At 35.2% G+C, this 17009-nt stretch overlaps 3 protein-coding genes across 4 annotated transcripts; all 3 read right to left on the minus strand.

The window, feature by feature from the left end:
- Positions 1-1741: 1741 nt before the first annotated feature.
- On the minus strand, positions 1742-2280 carry LOC108370060 (dolichol-phosphate mannosyltransferase subunit 3-like). Its single transcript, XM_017625302.1, has 2 exons — positions 2016-2280; positions 1742-1956 (listed from the first exon to the last, which is right to left on the minus strand). Exons 1-2 carry the CDS (start codon positions 2169-2171, stop codon positions 1822-1824), a joined length of 291 nt encoding a protein of 96 aa, XP_017480791.1. The 5' UTR covers positions 2172-2280; the 3' UTR covers positions 1742-1821.
- An 859-nt stretch (positions 2281-3139) lies between these two features.
- yellow-e3 (L-dopachrome tautomerase yellow-e3) lies at positions 3140-6497 on the minus strand. Its single transcript, XM_017625303.1, has 7 exons — positions 6278-6497; positions 5892-6166; positions 5594-5784; positions 5143-5539; positions 4542-4813; positions 4355-4459; positions 3140-3284 (listed from the first exon to the last, which is right to left on the minus strand). Exons 2-7 carry the CDS (start codon positions 6121-6123, stop codon positions 3162-3164), a joined length of 1320 nt encoding a protein of 439 aa, XP_017480792.1. The 5' UTR covers positions 6124-6166; positions 6278-6497; the 3' UTR covers positions 3140-3161.
- Positions 6498-10800: 4303 nt separating this feature from the next.
- Positions 10801-15719, minus strand: yellow-e2 (L-dopachrome tautomerase yellow-e2). Of its 2 annotated transcripts, none has more exons than XM_017625305.1 (4): positions 15595-15719; positions 12091-12347; positions 11835-12022; positions 10801-11769 (listed from the first exon to the last, which is right to left on the minus strand). In XM_017625305.1, coding segments are annotated over exons 1-4 (1308 nt in total). In that variant the 5' UTR covers positions 15597-15719; the 3' UTR covers positions 10801-10908. The 2 variants fall into 2 exon arrangements, with proteins under 2 accessions (XP_017480794.1, XP_017480793.1); XM_017625304.1 differs by lacking the exon at positions 15595-15719 and adding an exon at positions 12402-12477.
- Between the last annotated feature and the right edge of the window lie 1290 nt (positions 15720-17009).

A 17009-nucleotide genomic window follows, 5' to 3' on the forward strand; every position in this document is an offset into this window, starting at 1 on the left:
CATCTTCATCTTTATCTTCATTTTCATTTTCATCTTCGTCTTCGTCTTCATCTTTATATTTTCCTTTATCCCACCATTGTTACTAGGTCAGGTATTTAAATTTCCCTTCCTCTTTGTCTTTATATTTAGGTTTCTTTACTTTTATTTCTTTGCCTTTATCCCTTTCTTCTTCTACATACTCAACTTTACCTTCTTCCTTGCATGAATCTTAGTCTACATAAATCTGATTCCTAAACTGCTGCTTAGCACATTTCTTTAATTCAGTATCAATATTAAAGCATACATTTAGGAGGTGTCACTTTTGAATTGATTTTTTCGCTTTATGTTAAACTAATTTGAAATTTCAAAAATTCAAAATTCTTTCTAATGATATATAATTATTATATATATATAATATATATAATAACATATAGTTTATACCTTAGAGGTATGGTTTAGCCGAAATAGGGGTGTGAAGAAAACATGATTGCCTATTTATATATAAGATATAGGAAACATGGCATGCCAATATTTTTAGGTTTTAGTTGCGATCTTTTTTCGTTTAATATTAAAGCTGCTTTACTCTACATTCGTCCCGATTCTACTGATGACGTTAGGCCATGTATTAGCTCTGATCCTATACTTTTCGTCCAAAATCTTGTAAAATGCATGATAAAAATATAGTAAGGTAGAACCGCTGAGAGTTACTTTGAAAAATCTTGACGTTTCCAAACATTTTAAATTTACTCACAAACTCACACACACATTTTCATTTTCAATCTCAAGCAACAACAATTTCGAACAATTTCAATTTTATATGATTTTAAAATACTGGCAAACTTAAAAAAAAAAATCATGGCCGACAAATTGAGAGAACGGTTCTACCTTGTTATGTTTTTATCATGGTAAAATGTCAAATAGCAAAATTACTCTCTGAATTGAAAGTAAAAACTGAGCAACAACCGCAAAGTACTGGAACAAAAAAGCACTTTTCCTGTAAAAACGTCAAACAGCTTATCGCTTGATACTTTTCATGATTTTACCAGAAGAAAAAGTTCGGCTAAAATCTTCTAATTTCATTCTCTACACAACTCTCCAAAAAAGTGCCCTCATTTACAGGAGTTTAGAGTACGCGAACATTTTTCCTGTAACTTCCTGCAAGTTCGTGTAAAAACTTTAAGTTCATAAAGTACTGGATCAGAGATATTCTTTTATATAAAAGTATTGCCACTTTACAATTTTTGTGTTTTAAATTTGAAAAATTTTCGATAGTGCCATCGATAGTTTGCCACCAATATGCCGTAACTAACAAAAAATCGAAAATATCCGTAAGTCACATAGCAGGCAGCCAAAAAGCATATAAATACCAAAACTCGGAAAATGCAATTTTGTTTGTTTACAAAAATTGCAACCATATGTTTTGTGATCATATGTTTTCGTGTTGGATAATTTTTTGTCGTTATCGAACGCCATCCAGTAAAAATTTGGAAAACTATTAAAAATGTTTGACTTGTCGAACGCATCTAATGTATGTTAACGCATCGGTACGATACATTTTCTATTGATAAATAACCTTTATAAGAGAAATACAGCTTAATTTTGTCTACTTAGTAGCTCACTAATTACCTGATTTTAATCTTTAGCGCTAAAGCAACACTCATGGAATGCCAAACAAGTTTTACTGAACTCGCGCAGCATGCATCTAAACAGAATTCAATTTCCTTTTGCATTATTCATACGTAAGTACATAATTATATATTTATTTACATATAACTCAATTATATTTAATAATTAATATGATTGGAAAGTTAATCAGCTTATAAAAGTAGTTACAAATATGCATCAGTCGCGAAATACAAAACCTTTTTCTTTTAAATCTTTCCGCGCTTCTTCAATTTGTTGCTGCAACTCCTTGGCCGCTTGTGGACAGTCGTTGAATGTAAAGGTGCGATAGAGCACAACTGTGGCTGCATAAGCCTATAATGAAAGAACATTTATAGCACATAATTTTCATACATACTAATTTGTATACTAACTCCAAACAAAACCAGTAGCACAATCGGCAACAATTGGATTTCCAATTCCCACTTGGTTAACACAGGCGCCCGCAGATAACCAGCCACTATAGCTAGATAAGGTATTGCGAAAAGTCCTATATAGAGAAGCCAACGTTGTAAATTTGTTATAGTCATTTTCTGCTGGCTAAATTTCAATGCGTTGGAATGTTAAAAAAATTAAATACAAATAACAAAGCACTTGCGTGTTTTTTAAGTGCCGTTTGACATTTGCAATCAGCTGTTGGGCAAAATCGGTTATTGTCCGCCGTTGGCTGAATATTTCAACGGCGACGTTTTTCAATCACTATTGTGAATGAGCTGTAGTCCCGCTAGATGGCGCGCGCATTGTTATGCTCTGCAGAGAACGTATACGTATATACCAGAGAACGTATATTTATATATATACGTATACGTTCTCTGCAGAGAACGTATATTTATAGAGAAGGTCCAAGAACGGATCAGCGTGGAAACTGTCAAATACCAACAAAACTGGCGAAGCGCATTTTAAGAGCGGCCAGCCAGTAAATATACGTTCTCTGAAATGCGCTTCGCCAGTTTAGTTGGCTCGAAAAATGTGGCATTCACAGTTCTTGGACCTTCNAAACAAGATGAACACGATAAGAACAAGTTGAACATTCCATGTATGTATATGTATTATTAAAATTACTTAAATATTAACTATTGAAAATCCATACGAAAATGATTTTTCTCGAAAACATTGGGGAATTTTTGGGGGTGACTAAAATTGTAATAACATTTTTACATTTACATTTACATTCATTCAAAAGTGACACAACTCAAAATTACACGTTCGTCAGAAAATGCGAAAAGCTATTTCGTAGGCTAGATCTACCTTAGGTTTTTTCAGCAAATTATACCAAAAATTTGCTCCAGCTTTTGCTTAGAGGTAAATAAGGTAAAGGCTCTGTGTACATTTTTTTGTGCATTATTTCGAAAATGTAAGTAAATGTTTAGCGCCTATGGTTGATACATTTTTAATTGTGTAGTATTTGGAATTACATAGTTTTAAAAATAATATTCACACGTATATATTTCAGCACTTCATTTATTTAAATGTAAGAAAGTAATTTTTTCTTCGCTGAGTTACATTATTTTAATTTTCATTCACGCTCTCCGTAAATGATTTATTACCACTGAGCAAGGCTCATTCTCCAGCAAATTTTTGACACGACAACCAATTATTTGGAATTTTATATCGTCGGTCTGTACTTTTGCGCCAACAAAAAGCTAGAAGATTTGAGAAAAACAGGATATGAAATGTTTTGTTTTACTTTTTCCTATGTACATTAGACCTTACCCCCTGAGAATAAAAAAAATTGTAAGGAAATTTCTATTTTTTTTTGCCGAGAGGTATTTCCAAACTAATCGTATGACAAAATGTTAAAAATTTGAAAAAGTCAAAATTTAAAAAGGCTTTTCTAGATTTGCGTAGCAATTAAATGACCCCTTATTCAGTAAAAAAATTACAACTGTTGGTATTAGCGATTTAAAAATATTAGTAAACTTATGCGCTGGCGTGACGTTACAAAAAACAGAAGTGGATTTTCACTTCAATTAAAAAATTGAAAAACTCTGTCCATTGGGCAAGACTATTTGTATAAAAGCTTTTGTACTAATATTGGAAATTTTTAAGGTTAATTTTCCAAGTTGTGAAATGTAAAAATCTTTTCTTGCTAGCGTTACGTTACTAAAATTTTCATTGAAAAAATTTTGTTAATTTTGTTCTTGAAAGAATTTTTAACGGGAAGAAAACATGCATTTTATGTCTAACGTACTTTTTATTTTGACATCAGCGCCACCAGCGGTTTAATTTTTTGCAAACCTATGTCCAACTACGTTTCAACTAAATATGCGAAAAGTGAAACAAATCAGAGCATAAATACGGGTTTTCAAAATATCTCGACCCTAACCTACCTAACCAGACCATTTTTGGCAAAAATGTCATATGTATACATACATATATTATAACAAGTAATTTTTTAGCAAAAAACAAAGCCGACTTCAATTCTCATTTAAAAAATTTAAGATTATCGTTAATTTCATATTTCCTTTAAAAAAGGAATTAGCTTTAAATTACTGACATTAGGGTGGTACGTTATGGGAACAGAGCTCTGGTGGGTAAGTACTAAAATGGGTCCAAACCCCAAACCCCAGTCAATGGATTTTTACGTTCAGTAAAGAAATATATATATATTTTTTTCGAAATTGACTTGCAAAAGTTCTGTACACTTAGGAGTGTTCGGCGACTTTTTTCTTTTCTGACACGGTCTAATGTACATATGTATATAGTAACTAACCTCAGGATTACTGCTCAAAGCCCACAGTTCATCTTCCTCAAGATTATTTCGGTTAATCTTTAATCCTGTGACGAATCGTAGCCTCTCTGGGTTGTAGGCGACTACCTGTAATTATTAAAAATTGTACATTTAAATATTTGCATTAGGAAAGAGCATCCAACTATTCTTATTTTTCATACTTATTTACCTTCAAATTATCTGAATCGTAATCGCTGTCCTCCTTCCAAGCGGTCAACGCACTTGAACTAATCAAACTGCAATATAAATTACCATCATTGTCCATTGCTTCGGACTCACATTGTATGCCACGGCTGCCGATTATTTTAAACTGATCGTATAGCTCATCTTGCTTTTCTGAATTACTGGGAAGTGTCCAGAGCGAAGCATTGTTTACCAAAGATAATGGTACACTTACTTCTAGAAAGCTATTAAGCGCGTGAAAATACAGACGCCGATCAGCTACAAGAAAGACAAGAAAGAAAAAGTATACTTTTGTGGTATGACTCTGGTTGAACTACATACATTTTTTTGTATTTAAACTAAGAGCTTTTAGAAACGTATGCTAAGGGAACGAAATCACTATGCTTTTAACTTATAGGGCATTTTTAACTTTGTGTTATTTTGAGCTGGTTTAAATGGCGTTGATATGGTTCTGAGTCTACTTTGAGCCTTTGTCAGATAATTCACTAATTCTTCTGTGGGGCCTTCTCAAACGAGTTAGCGAAAATTTTCGTATCGCTATCAAAGTTTGTCGACGTATACATCGGCGTAGCCAGATTGAAATTTACCTTCTTCTTTGTTGTGTTGCCGAGGACTAATGCTCACTGTGAAAATGCCACTACTGCCCGTCTTGTCTTGGGTCAACAGTTGATCTGGTTGCATGTGGGTGTTTTGTATGCGCCAAGACTGACCTTGCGCCATATTGTAAACAATCAAACCATAGCCCCAAGGATCGGCAATATAGACCATAGCATTAACACACTCCAAACTCGGCGCAGATTCATCCACATCTACAGCGAGTGCCGTGAAAATCGATACACCAGGCGTGTACTGTGATGCAGGAATAATATAACGGTGTATCAGCTGATCTGTGACCAAATCGAAAGCCAGTATTTGAGGTGCACAATATTGAATACCATTAATTTGACCCAAATCAACTACCCATAAACGCCAGCAGTCATCAATCTACGAGTAGAATGAATAAGAACTTTGTATAACTTAAAAATTAATTCAACTTACAAAAGTTCTTATCGCCGATGTTATAGTGCTGCAATTTTGTCCAAAACTCAAGTGCCAGTCATAGCTGGGATAGGGCACCAGAAAGGGATTGAGAACAGTCGAGTTATCACTATCAGCGACCACAGTGAGTGAGTAAAGAACGCCGTTGCTCAAACGTGGAATTGTAAGGAAGGTGCGGTGGTAACCATCATCTAAAGCAAGAAATGGTAACAAATTAAAAAAACAAAAATCCAAATATTTAATGCATGCTTTGTACTGCAATATGTAGATATATATGTAGGTATGTATGTACACTCACCACCGTACTCCACATCAACATCTACTGGCAAGAGCTTATCTTGTGCAAATCGTATAGCATCCAGCGTCGATGGCTGCTGATAACTCTCCGGCACCGTTAATTTCAGCTCAGTCCATTTATGAAGCGTTACAAATTCTTTCCTTTGTAACACTGGCCGACCATCGTTTTCTGCAACACCTGCTATGGTCATGCCTGTCAGGAGTTGTGCCAAACAACAATAGATCAGCCACATTCTATATGACAATAGGTAGGCCTTTTCAAACACACAAAGGCGCCTAATAGGTACACAAATATTTAACGAATACTCCGAATTAAAACAAAAAAAAAACGAAAATTAAAAGCGGTTAGAAAAATTTCTGAGTTGAGCGTATAACGTCTGCACAGACACGTTTCCAAAGTCTTACTGAATGCGCCTTCAATGGTTGCGTGCTCGCATGCAGCATCCTCTTCAAATGCCATTTGCTGGAGTAAGAAACACACTTACGCACATACATACAAATGTCCGCCACAATGTCTGTTAGCCTGTCTGGCTTTTATGTAGGCGCTAACCAAGTCTAATTAGCCAACAAAATTCTCGAATGCAGCCAAACGTCAAAATAAACCGTCCACTTCGTGCCGAATGCATTGAGGATTCACTTCATTCTGCAGACTGCGTACATACATATGCACATATGTACGTACATAGTGCAACAACAATAGATATTCATAAAGGTACGCTATACATAAGTGTTTGGGCCATTAAATACTCAAATACGTATTACTTTGGCTGCTTTGGATTGAAAGCACCTGCACAACTCTTGACCGAGGTCTATTTTATTGAAAACTTTATTATGCAAAATTGGTGCAATGTATTTCATTGAAAGTATTGCTCATAGCTAGCTATGACTTTGCCGCACTTTTCTGGCAATTCCTGAATTTTACGCCAATAAAAGTGCTCGTCTTTGGAGACCAAGAGCACATAAGGTCGTTCTGCATCAAGGTAAATGCTATAAGGCGTGTGGGTTAGGACTTTCCATCCGCAACAGCTCGCTTCAATCGCATCACTTGTTCTCAGTAGAGGTCGATTGTCTGACCATTTTTCAGAAGCTCATGATACAGGAATCTCTTCTGATGCCACCAAATGCAGAGCATTATCTTGCTGCCAAAGATATTTTCCTTTGGCATAGATGGTCCATGTTCGGCGTGCTTAACATACGCCTTCTTGCGCTTGGCACGGTTGTATGAAAACAATTTTAAATGGCCGGTGACAATACAATGCAAAAACGACTTCGGTTTGTACCCTTGAAGGAGCATTTGGAAAACAGTTACACGCCGTGCGATATATCTTGGGTTGAACTCGTGTGGAACACAGTAACCAACTTTTTGGACAACAAAAAAAAAAGGCTTTCAATCGCTATGCAATCTATGTCTTGTTAAGTCCCGCCTATTATTGCCGAAAGTTATTCAAGCCGCCGTTTACACACGCAGATTACCTCCTTTCTCGCTCCATGTCGGTTGTGCCGACTTTTGCAACGCCGAAACCAGTACTCACAAGCTGAAAAATCTTCGCTTTTAATCAGATTACATGTTTATTAATCACACTCTTAAACAAGGAATTCCTATTATAGTGGTAACCCTCTGCCGAGTATAAACCTATGCACAAATGATGTGCAAACTCCCAGGTGCCCTTCTTTTTCCGGTACTGTTTTGTCCCACCGACAAGTATGCCTGCCTACTATCGACTGACATAGTCGTCGCACCAAAGAAAATGTGGCTTACACTTTGATGAAATTACTTACACTGTTAAATATGTCTTAATGTTGGCGCTTCCACATGAAGTGGGCTGCAACATTGTCCGGCATACTTAAACATTACTGGTGCTTTTCGTTGACGATTCTTTAAAACTCACTTGTATACCCTATACATACATATCTGGGAATCTGAAAGATATTGGGAGATAATGTACCTAAGCTAAGCGAACTATTCTACATATGAGCTATTTAGAGATACGTACGTAGATATGAAAAATATGTACACACCCCACCCACGGCACATCGGGTCCGCAGCAATATTAAGGGGTACAGCAGCGCGGGTTGCGCAGAATATTTTGTAATTATTAGTATTCTTAAAAGGCCGCATACAGTTTTTTATTCTTTATTTATGTTAATGTTTGTTGTAGAGTAGGGCACAATACGACTATTCTTGACCGAACATAATTTTGAGTTATACTTGTATTTCATTGTTTTCACTTTATCAATGGCGACCGACATCAATGCCAACACAAAAAGTGCTTGTAAAAAAGCGTACAAGCATTTGGCTGGACGACTTTTAGCCAAATATCTTTGACTTTGTTAGCTGCTGCAGACATTTGCTTCAACGCATGTATGAGTGAGTGGATGACTGCTTTGGTGCAAAGTACAAACACATATCCTAGCACAAATGGTTCAACAGGTACAACAGCGCAACCTTGGGTACAGTGGAGTCCCAATACCACAGCTCCGTTTAAGCCAAATTAAACTGATCAATAATTTTTATACCCGAGTGCACTTGTGCAGAAGGTTATATTAACTTTGTTCACATAACGGTTGTTTGTAACAACCAAAACGAATCGAGATAGATATCGACAAATGTATACATAAGTGCTCAGAATAAATAGAGAAGTCGATTAAGCCATGTCTGTTTGTCCGTGATATCTCAACGAAATTCGGCATGTAGGTTTCCCTTTACCCAAGGTAGGTTGGTATTGAAAATGGGCGAAATCGGACTGTAACCACACCAACTTCCCATATAACGGTATTTTCGGTATATTGGATCCAAACTTTTGGAAAATGGGCGTGACCCCGCCCACTTATGATGAATTGCTGTATCTCAGTAGCCAGTTCACCAATGCTTCCCAAACTCGGTACGAGCTTTTTCTACGGCCAGCTAAGAAATCTGTTGAAAAGCTTTAAAATCGGGCAATAACCATGCCCCCTCCCATATAACGGTAATTTACAGAAACACGAAAACTGCGACAAATCAGTAAATACTGGAGCTAATTGACTAAAAATCGATAATTACAGCAACCACTTAGCTCAAAATTAGATTATTATACATTTTTGCATAATGGGCGTGGCGCCGCCCCCTTATGATCACAAATGTTTATCTCGGTAACTCATTCATCAATTTCTACCAAACTCGGTGCCCTTAATAATATTAGAACAAGGAAGAAATTCGTTGAAAATTATTCAAATCGGTCTAAAATTATACCCACTTCCCGATTAACGGTAAATTTCAGACATTCGAAAACTCCGATATTTCAATAACTGTGGACGCAAATTTACTCCAAGTTAATAGTCTGCTATAGACTTATAGGAATTGGGCGTGGCACCCCCCACCTTATGACTACAAGGTGTATCTCGGTAGATTTCTACCAAACTAGGTTCAATTATTTCATTAACTCTAATTCAGCATATAATCGAAAAAGTTTGAAATTGGGAAAACCCTCTGCTTATCATGCAAATGTTGTTTAGAAAAAGTTGAAACGACGTTATTTGATAACTGCGCCGGCTATATAAAGTTCGGTTTCGCCCGGACTTATACTTCTTTACTTGTTTGGTTTCAGAGTCAATTATCGCAGCTTCCACTGTACTGTGTAAGAATAGCTTCGATAGTGATTTACGGTTGACTTGATGCACATACCACATCCACAGGAATGGATGTACATACGTACATATATAGGTATAGGTATAGGTGTGCCGAAAAAAGATCAATTTGTTTTAAGCGATTGTAAACATTCACCATGAGGGTATTTTAGAAACCCTTAAAAGGCATTTCCTTTTTTTGGATGTCGGATTTCTAAATATAAATGTTACACTATTGTAAATGTATTAAAAAAGCCTACATACTTCCCACAAAAAAATTTGAACTTTTTATGTGATACGGTCTAATGTACATATGTATGCATGTACATACTTAGGTATATAAATTAGTATCTGCTGGTTCTTCGTTTCATCTTTTTTACCTGGAAAAGCAAACTAAAAGTGTAAACAATAAACAATAAGAACGGAACAAACAACTCATAAGTCAATTCATTCAATAATGATGCAGTCACCAAGGAATGAGGGGTTATTCCAATGGTTGACCTCTCGACATAGTGCAATGTTGTGGCATTGAGTTGCGTGTGTTATGACATCTCAGCATTTAAAAAATGTAAATACGTACATATTACTCACTTTGTAAGAGCCTCAAGTTGCTATAAATTGGCTGCAGGATGTATTGGTTGTCAGACCCAAAAACTACAACTCTTTTTTTTCTTATTAATGTATGTACATCACAAAACAAAGCACGCGAACAGTGTAATATTTGCAATAGCAGCAATTAAGGTATGGCTTATTCCACACAAATTAAAATTTTTTTAAGACGTTTTGGAAAACGAGCCAGAGGCGCTTTAACTCCTTGCCACCGTACTTAAACCGTTTATCTGGCAGGGTGGAAAGCTTTATCAATTTTGTTGTTTTTCAGCAGCGATGGGTCATTGATTCCGTCGTCAACTACTGGGTGCTCGGGTTCAGCTTCACGACTTACCAACGACGCCCTGTTGATTTTTTTTTAATTTTTGTGTTTTTCGTTGCCTTTGACTGGAATATTGCCTTTGTCTTTAGCTTCTTATGGGTACATATTCATTATTGTCATTTCAGTCGTTACCTATATTCTTGTTCTTGTCATAGAGACTCCACGCCCCGCAGTCGTTCGTTTTCTAGGCAACTTTTAAGAGGATTTCTAACTACAGCGAAATGTTTTTAATCTGATAAAAAATATATAATTAGCCCCCTAAAATTGTTAAGCTTAAGATTTTACTACGGTCCCCTAAATAAAACAAATTTTATAAGCGATGTGGGTAAACGCTGATGCATTACATAAATATTTATTATATTTATTTAGTGCTGACTTGTGTATGTTTCTCGAGAGCTCTTAGTTCTATAAACATACTTACACAATTGTAAGCGGATGTGTAAAAACTATTCAAAATATTATGAATTTACTGATATTCCGTTGTCTAGCAAGATCTTCCGTTTAGCAACTCCTCAACACCACATTTGAGAATACGATAATTGGTCTCATCAAAATTCGTGGTACCCGTGAATGACTTTTGTAATCGATTTGTTACCATCCACACTTCCTCTTTGCCCTTTAAATTCTTTATCACCTTCAAGCCACTGATAAATTGCAGCGTTTTTGGATTTTCAGCTAGCAACTTGCGATTTGCAAATGTATACGGTGTTAGTATGTTCCAACCGAAAATACCAATCGGTTCAAGATGTCCACAAAGCAATACACCATTCGATGTCATAGCCGGCGTAGCACACTGTACACCACGTTTACCCAAGAGCACAAAGTGTTCCAAACCAGAATTAATGCCATTATTCCAATAGGTTGGATCATTGACTATATCCAATGGAATCGCAATTTGTGCATCATTGGAGAGCGCATGAAAGTATAACATGCGACGTACACCCAATTGTCTAGGCGTCACAGCGAAACCGAATGCGCCGTCCAAGAGCTCAAAACTCTCACCGGCTATAGTGTGCGTACCAAAGTCAGGATCGGGGAAGGTGTATTTATTTTCAACACGCCACGATCGACCATTCGCCGCATCGTAAACTACAAAGCCGGTACCAGTGGGGTCTGCCATGTAGACGAAAGCTTGTTGACAAGAGCCAAACGGTGCTGGGTCCGCAATGTCCACATACGGTGTAACAAAACGGCTTATTGTGGGTTTGAACATGCCTTGCGGTAGACGATAACGGTGAACCACTCTTGTCGTGGCTATATCGAGCACAACCAATTGCGGCGCACAGTATTGCGTGAATTCGATTTCACCGCTATCCAGTATCCACATTTTACCGCATGAATCGATCTGGTGGGATTGTACGATTTGATTATATAGTATGTTTTATTAAGCTTTACATAATTTACATATACCTGAATGCGATAAACCGACGTGAGACCGTCGCAGTCACTGCCATGCGACTTGTGCCAGTCGTAACTTGGATATGGTTGAAGTTCAGTGCCATTTGGTCGCTCCACGTCTGTCAAGTATGCCAACGAGTAGGGCACACCTCTGCCAAAGCGGGGTATGGTCATGAAAATGACGGTATCTTTTCCATTCGCTGTGAATAAGGACAAAGGTATATCTACGCACTGCTTGTAACTGTTGATTGTTCAAACAAATATTTACGCGGATAATATACATCCACATCTATCGGCAAGGGACTATCTGGATTGTAACGTCCATCACGCAACGAAGCCTGTCTTTCAGCTTCGCTGGGAAAAGCGAATTCCAAATTGTTGGCCTCGTACTCCTTTTCCAACTTCTTATATTTATTTGATCTTACATTGTGACCGTGGTGTTGCCTTTGATTGCCAAAGCTGGAGGAACTTTCGCTGTCAGAGATGATGAGGAAAATCCATATTAAATAAAACCAGGTAGAACGCCTGCAATAAATTGAATGGTATACCAGATGGATTGATTGTAGAAAAGAAGAGTACATATTATTGTCTTGATTACGCGCTTCATCTCGCAATTTAAACATATAAAGCAACTTTATGTATTTGTATGTACAACCAGTTCAACGGCGGATAGCGGCAAAGACCTTTGTAGACTTTCACGTGAAAGTAAGAATGTTATTAGTATACCGATTGTTTTACTTAAATAAATTTGCAATATGCATTTCACATGTGTAAGCAAGTATGTACGGACTTTCATACATGCAGCTCAAATCATATTACAAAGCTTATAAACAATGACTTAAACTCACTAGTTTTATTACATGTATTATATTACACCGTGCGACAAAAACAAAAAAATTACAAAACACACAAAACAATGAATATACCCGTACAACCAATGTGTATTAAACAAGGTGTGATTGTCAGCTCAGGTAGGCTCTCTTTTAAGGTACTATTATGCTAAAAAATATAAATAAGCAATTCGAAATTCCTAAAAAATTTTTTCAATTTGACTTTATAGGATGGTTCTTCTGAGAGCAATGTCAAATGCAATCACACTATGTTGAATACATTTTGCGTACAACTACGAGCCACATATATTGTAAACCGGCGTTTTCATTTCTTTTCTCAGATTTCAGTTTTTTTAAGGACTTTCAAATTGCAAATATTTGACTAAATCTAAAAATTATTTCAAAAATTCAGTGCAATATAGAATAATAATATGGGTACCAAATGAAAGAGAATATTCTGTAAATTAAAAAAAAAAATTGTTCCTCCATTTTAGCGGCGATGGACCCGTCAACCATAACTAGGACATCTTGGTTATGTGACGAAACCCTTGACAAATGGGGAATAAAATCCCACTTATGAATTTTTTTGAATATTGAATATTTCTTTAGCATAGGGCTTGGATATGAAGAAGTATGTACATTAGGGTGGTAAAAAAAAAAGATAAAGTCGGAATTTTAATGCTCTCATACTGAGATTTTTGGATCCTGAAAACTTGTTTTCTAGATATCACGAATTGATCTAGTAAATGCATGAGTATGAGGCATTGTTCCTATGGTCACCAGCTATGAAACCTAACATATGCGCATTCGAGTGTTTTTTTGTGTTCCACAGCGAAATACAGGAAAAGATTAGGCGCTTTGAGCGGCCGCTAAATATAGTTTGATTTAAAAAAAAAAAAACAAAAAAAGAACAGGGGTATAATTTTTTTGTGGTATTGGAATTTGCAAGGTGGTGTGAGCGTTAAAATTCCGACTTTCCATTGTTTGGACTACCTTAATGTACATACATATGCGCACATCTCGAGAACCCGCCAGTTCAAGGCTGTAAATAAGACAATTTTTAAATTTTTTAAAATTGATTGTAAAAACCATGATTAAAACATTAGAAGGTAAAACCATTCTCTCAATTCGTCGGCCATGATTTTTTTCTGACGTTTGCAAACATTTTAAAATCATATAAAATTGAAAAAAAAAAATGAAATTGTTCACAATTGTTGTTGTTTGAGATTAAAAATGAGAATTTGTGTGTGAGCTTGAGTACGAATTTTAAAATTATAATGTAGGCAAACGTCAGACTGCCTCTCAATGATTTTACCTTGTAATGTTTTTATCATGGTAAAAACAATGAATTCTTGCTTGAATCATTTTATTTAAATGCTGAAATAGTTATAAGTAAAAAACGGTAATTTTCGAAAACTCAAAGCTAGCGATATTTCTATAGGCATAGTTTTGTATCAAATTTGATAGGATTGATCGATGATGTCTAATATAGGGGAAGTGCGGCAGACATGGACCCTCCTTCATTCTGAAGGCTGGGATATTTTTACTTGTAAATATCATGAAAATTTGTTGAATTTTCCTAAATTTTGTAGAAAGATTGAAACTTTGATTTATATGGTTTTGATTAAATACATAAATTAAATATTTTTATAGAAAAATAACAAAAATAAATTTAACTTGAAAAAAGCGTGATTATTTAAAAAACTTCACTTGTTTGAGTCACTTAANATAATATAGGGTAAGTCCGGCAGACATGGACCCTCCATCATTCTGAAGGCTGGGATATTTGTACTTGTAAAAAATTATCATGAAAATTTGTTGAATTTTCGTAAATTTTGTAGAAAGATTGAAACTTTGATTTATATGGTTTTGATTAAATACATAAATTAAATATTTTTATAGAAAAACAACAAAAATAAATTTAATTTGAAAAAAGCGTGATTATTTAAAAAACTTCACTTGTTTGAGTCACTTAAGTGATGATTGACAACAGATTTTTTACAAAAACTGGGCTATTACACCATGCGACAACCCAAATAATACATGAGGAAATAGGGCTCATGTATAATAAACGTGCGTTTTTAATTTTTTTCATAGAATTTCTAAATTTTTTAAAAGGACCTTACAGTTTAAACAAGGATAGTGGTTCCAAAGAATCATATATGTAGCTCTAAAATTATACAGGGTATGGAAATATGAGTACCAAATGAAAGAGGACAGTGCAGACAATCCTAAGCATTTTTTTATAGTTATCCTATGGCAAAATACCTCAAATATGTGCCTTAAAATTTTTTATTCTTTAATATCCGTTAGGGTTTGCATTGATTCATATGCACTAACAGCAACAATTCACAGAATATTTATTTGTTAAGGAATTTTAATAAAATTTGCGAAGGATATTCAAGGAAAACAATTTTAAAGGACATTGTTAGGGTCTTTTACTACAGAATGGCAACGAAAAATATCGCTCTTTCATTTGATATCCATATTTCTGTGTCTCATGGCCTTATTTTTGAAACCACTATCCTTATTGAAACTTAAAGGTCCTTTAAAAAAAATTTTGACGTTTTGTGAAAAAAAACTAAAAACACAGATTTGCTACACTTCACCTGTAGTTTCGCACGTATATATTTTTTCTTAAAAATTAATATTTTACATTGTATCTATTTTTAAGCTCATCTGCAAATACGCACTTTTATAAACAATTATTTTTGATTTCAGTTACTTGTATATTTTGCTATGAATTCGCATAAGTAATTGACTTCACAGTTAATTAATTAGCACTATTACATACATTCTTTTTAATTTCATAAATTAAAAATCAATTTCATTTAAATAATTTTTTTTTTATAAAAATCATTTGCTTATCAATTTTTGTACACACATTTTGTTGAGCAATATGTAATATGTATGTACACTACACTATTAATTTTCACACTCACATTAGTCGTCAATCTATTTACGTTTGCTAGAGTGATTAAATATTTGATTGCTATATATATATATATATATATTCTCAAATTTGGAACCTTTTAGGTTCAAGAACAAATTGAAGAATGCTCCCCTTTGACGCTTTCGAACAGCACTGATTGTAGGCTTTACATTCATTTCTGGCTTGAGCTCGTTACCCTGTAGTTTTGTGGTGAAATTTTTTGTGCAAAAGTCGAGTTTTTCGAATTGAAATAAATGCTCGTAATTTTGGGCAGAATTGTTATTGCTTTGTGCCTGATAATATTTCTTTGCATTTCTTCGTTTAAATATGCAGGAATATGAATGTAGTATGTACAAGTCAGCGTTGCCAGGTTGAAGTTTCTAACGTCATTTGGACGTTTTTTGTATCCTGTTGACGTTTGGACGTTACTAAATTTTATAAGTAGAACTGATTTTGAATTATTTTCTTAATAAATCTTTGTAATTTTTGTGTTTTGCTGCAGCTGCTTCAAAAGATTGATTCTTGGACTAACGATCCCGTGTCAAAGGCTGGTTTTGTAAACACTTGAGGTTACGAGGCTTGCTGTAATGTTTGCAATAGCACATTAAAAGCCAATTCAGGAAGAGCCGATCTATTGCAGCAGGCACGCTCGAAAAAGCATCAAAAAAGCTCTGCAGCATAAAACGTCAGAAAAAAGTAGGCGACTTTTTTAAGACTTCATTGAAAATGTAATGAACACAAAAAAGACTGAAATATTACGTCCATTCAATAACTTGTCCAGTAAGTACGTGCAGCGAGAGCGTAAATAAAAAATAGAGATCAAAATTGAGAGCAAGAGAAAATTTTCAGAAAAAGTTATTGAACGCAAAACAAGTAAAAACTTGCAACTTAAGCCATTTGACACTTTCTGACGGTTAAGTTTTGATGCGAAATTTTCTTTTTAAATGGGAATAGTTCCCATCGTCATAAAAAAAAAAAAAAGTATACAATATATTTATATTTTTCATCCATATTTTCATTTCACTAATTAGGTTTCATCAAATCATCCTCTTAAACAGTCTGTTTACATTTGAATTTGAAACATAACCTTACTTTTTGACTCCTGCAAATTCCTGCGAGTAAAATTTTTACTTGAAAGAATTTGCAGCTCTCTCGGATAGTTGCGCTCTCGAATTCGCTCCCTCTTGCAAATATTTTGGGTTATTGAATGCATTTCCAGTAAAAACTTGCAAGTACTAGCAACAATTCGTAACAATTGTTTGATATTGAGTGGACCTATTGCTGTGCTCCTTCTTAGCAGAACGTAATTTTGCATTTTCGACAACCGAGTCAGGGGCCAAATGTCTACAAGAAAAAAAAAAATTATTAAAAATTAACGCCCTTTTAAACTTGCACATTATTGCCCTGAAATTTAATGGGCTATCA

This window comes from Rhagoletis zephyria, unplaced genomic scaffold (genome assembly GCF_001687245.7).
Source record: "Rhagoletis zephyria isolate East Lansing unplaced genomic scaffold, Rhagoletis_zephyria_1.1 Rzeph_scaffold_03988, whole genome shotgun sequence".
In the NCBI taxonomy this organism is placed as follows: domain Eukaryota; kingdom Metazoa; phylum Arthropoda; class Insecta; order Diptera; family Tephritidae; genus Rhagoletis; species Rhagoletis zephyria.

What these genes read in the sequence shown, in the direction of transcription:
- LOC108370060 (XM_017625302.1), bottom strand. Translation starts at nt 2,171, where the DNA reads ATGACTATAACAAATTTACAACGTTGGCTTCTCTATATAGGACTTTTC. An exon ending in TGCTACTGGTTTTGTTTGGA is followed by an intron (nt 1,957 to 2,015) that starts GTTAGTATACAA and finishes CTTTCATTATAG; the next exon opens with GCTTATGCAGCCACAGTTGT.
- yellow-e3 (XM_017625303.1), bottom strand. Translation starts at nt 6,123, where the DNA reads ATGTGGCTGATCTATTGTTGTTTGGCACAACTCCTGACAGGCATGACC. An exon ending in GCAACACAACAAAGAAGAAG is followed by an intron (nt 4,814 to 5,142) that starts GTAAATTTCAAT and finishes TCTTTCTTGTAG; the next exon opens with CTGATCGGCGTCTGTATTTT. An exon ending in CTTTGAGCAGTAATCCTGAG is followed by an intron (nt 3,285 to 4,354) that starts GTTAGTTACTAT and finishes CAAATCTTCTAG; the next exon opens with CTTTTTGTTGGCGCAAAAGT.
- yellow-e2 (XM_017625304.1), bottom strand. Translation starts at nt 12,445, where the DNA reads ATGTTTAAATTGCGAGATGAAGCGCGTAATCAAGACAATAATAT. An exon ending in TGTGGATGTATATTATCCGC is followed by an intron (nt 12,023 to 12,090) that starts GTAAATATTTGT and finishes CCTTATTCACAG; the next exon opens with CGAATGGAAAAGATACCGTC. An exon ending in CGTCGGTTTATCGCATTCAG is followed by an intron (nt 11,770 to 11,834) that starts GTATATGTAAAT and finishes CAATCCCACCAG; the next exon opens with ATCGATTCATGCGGTAAAAT.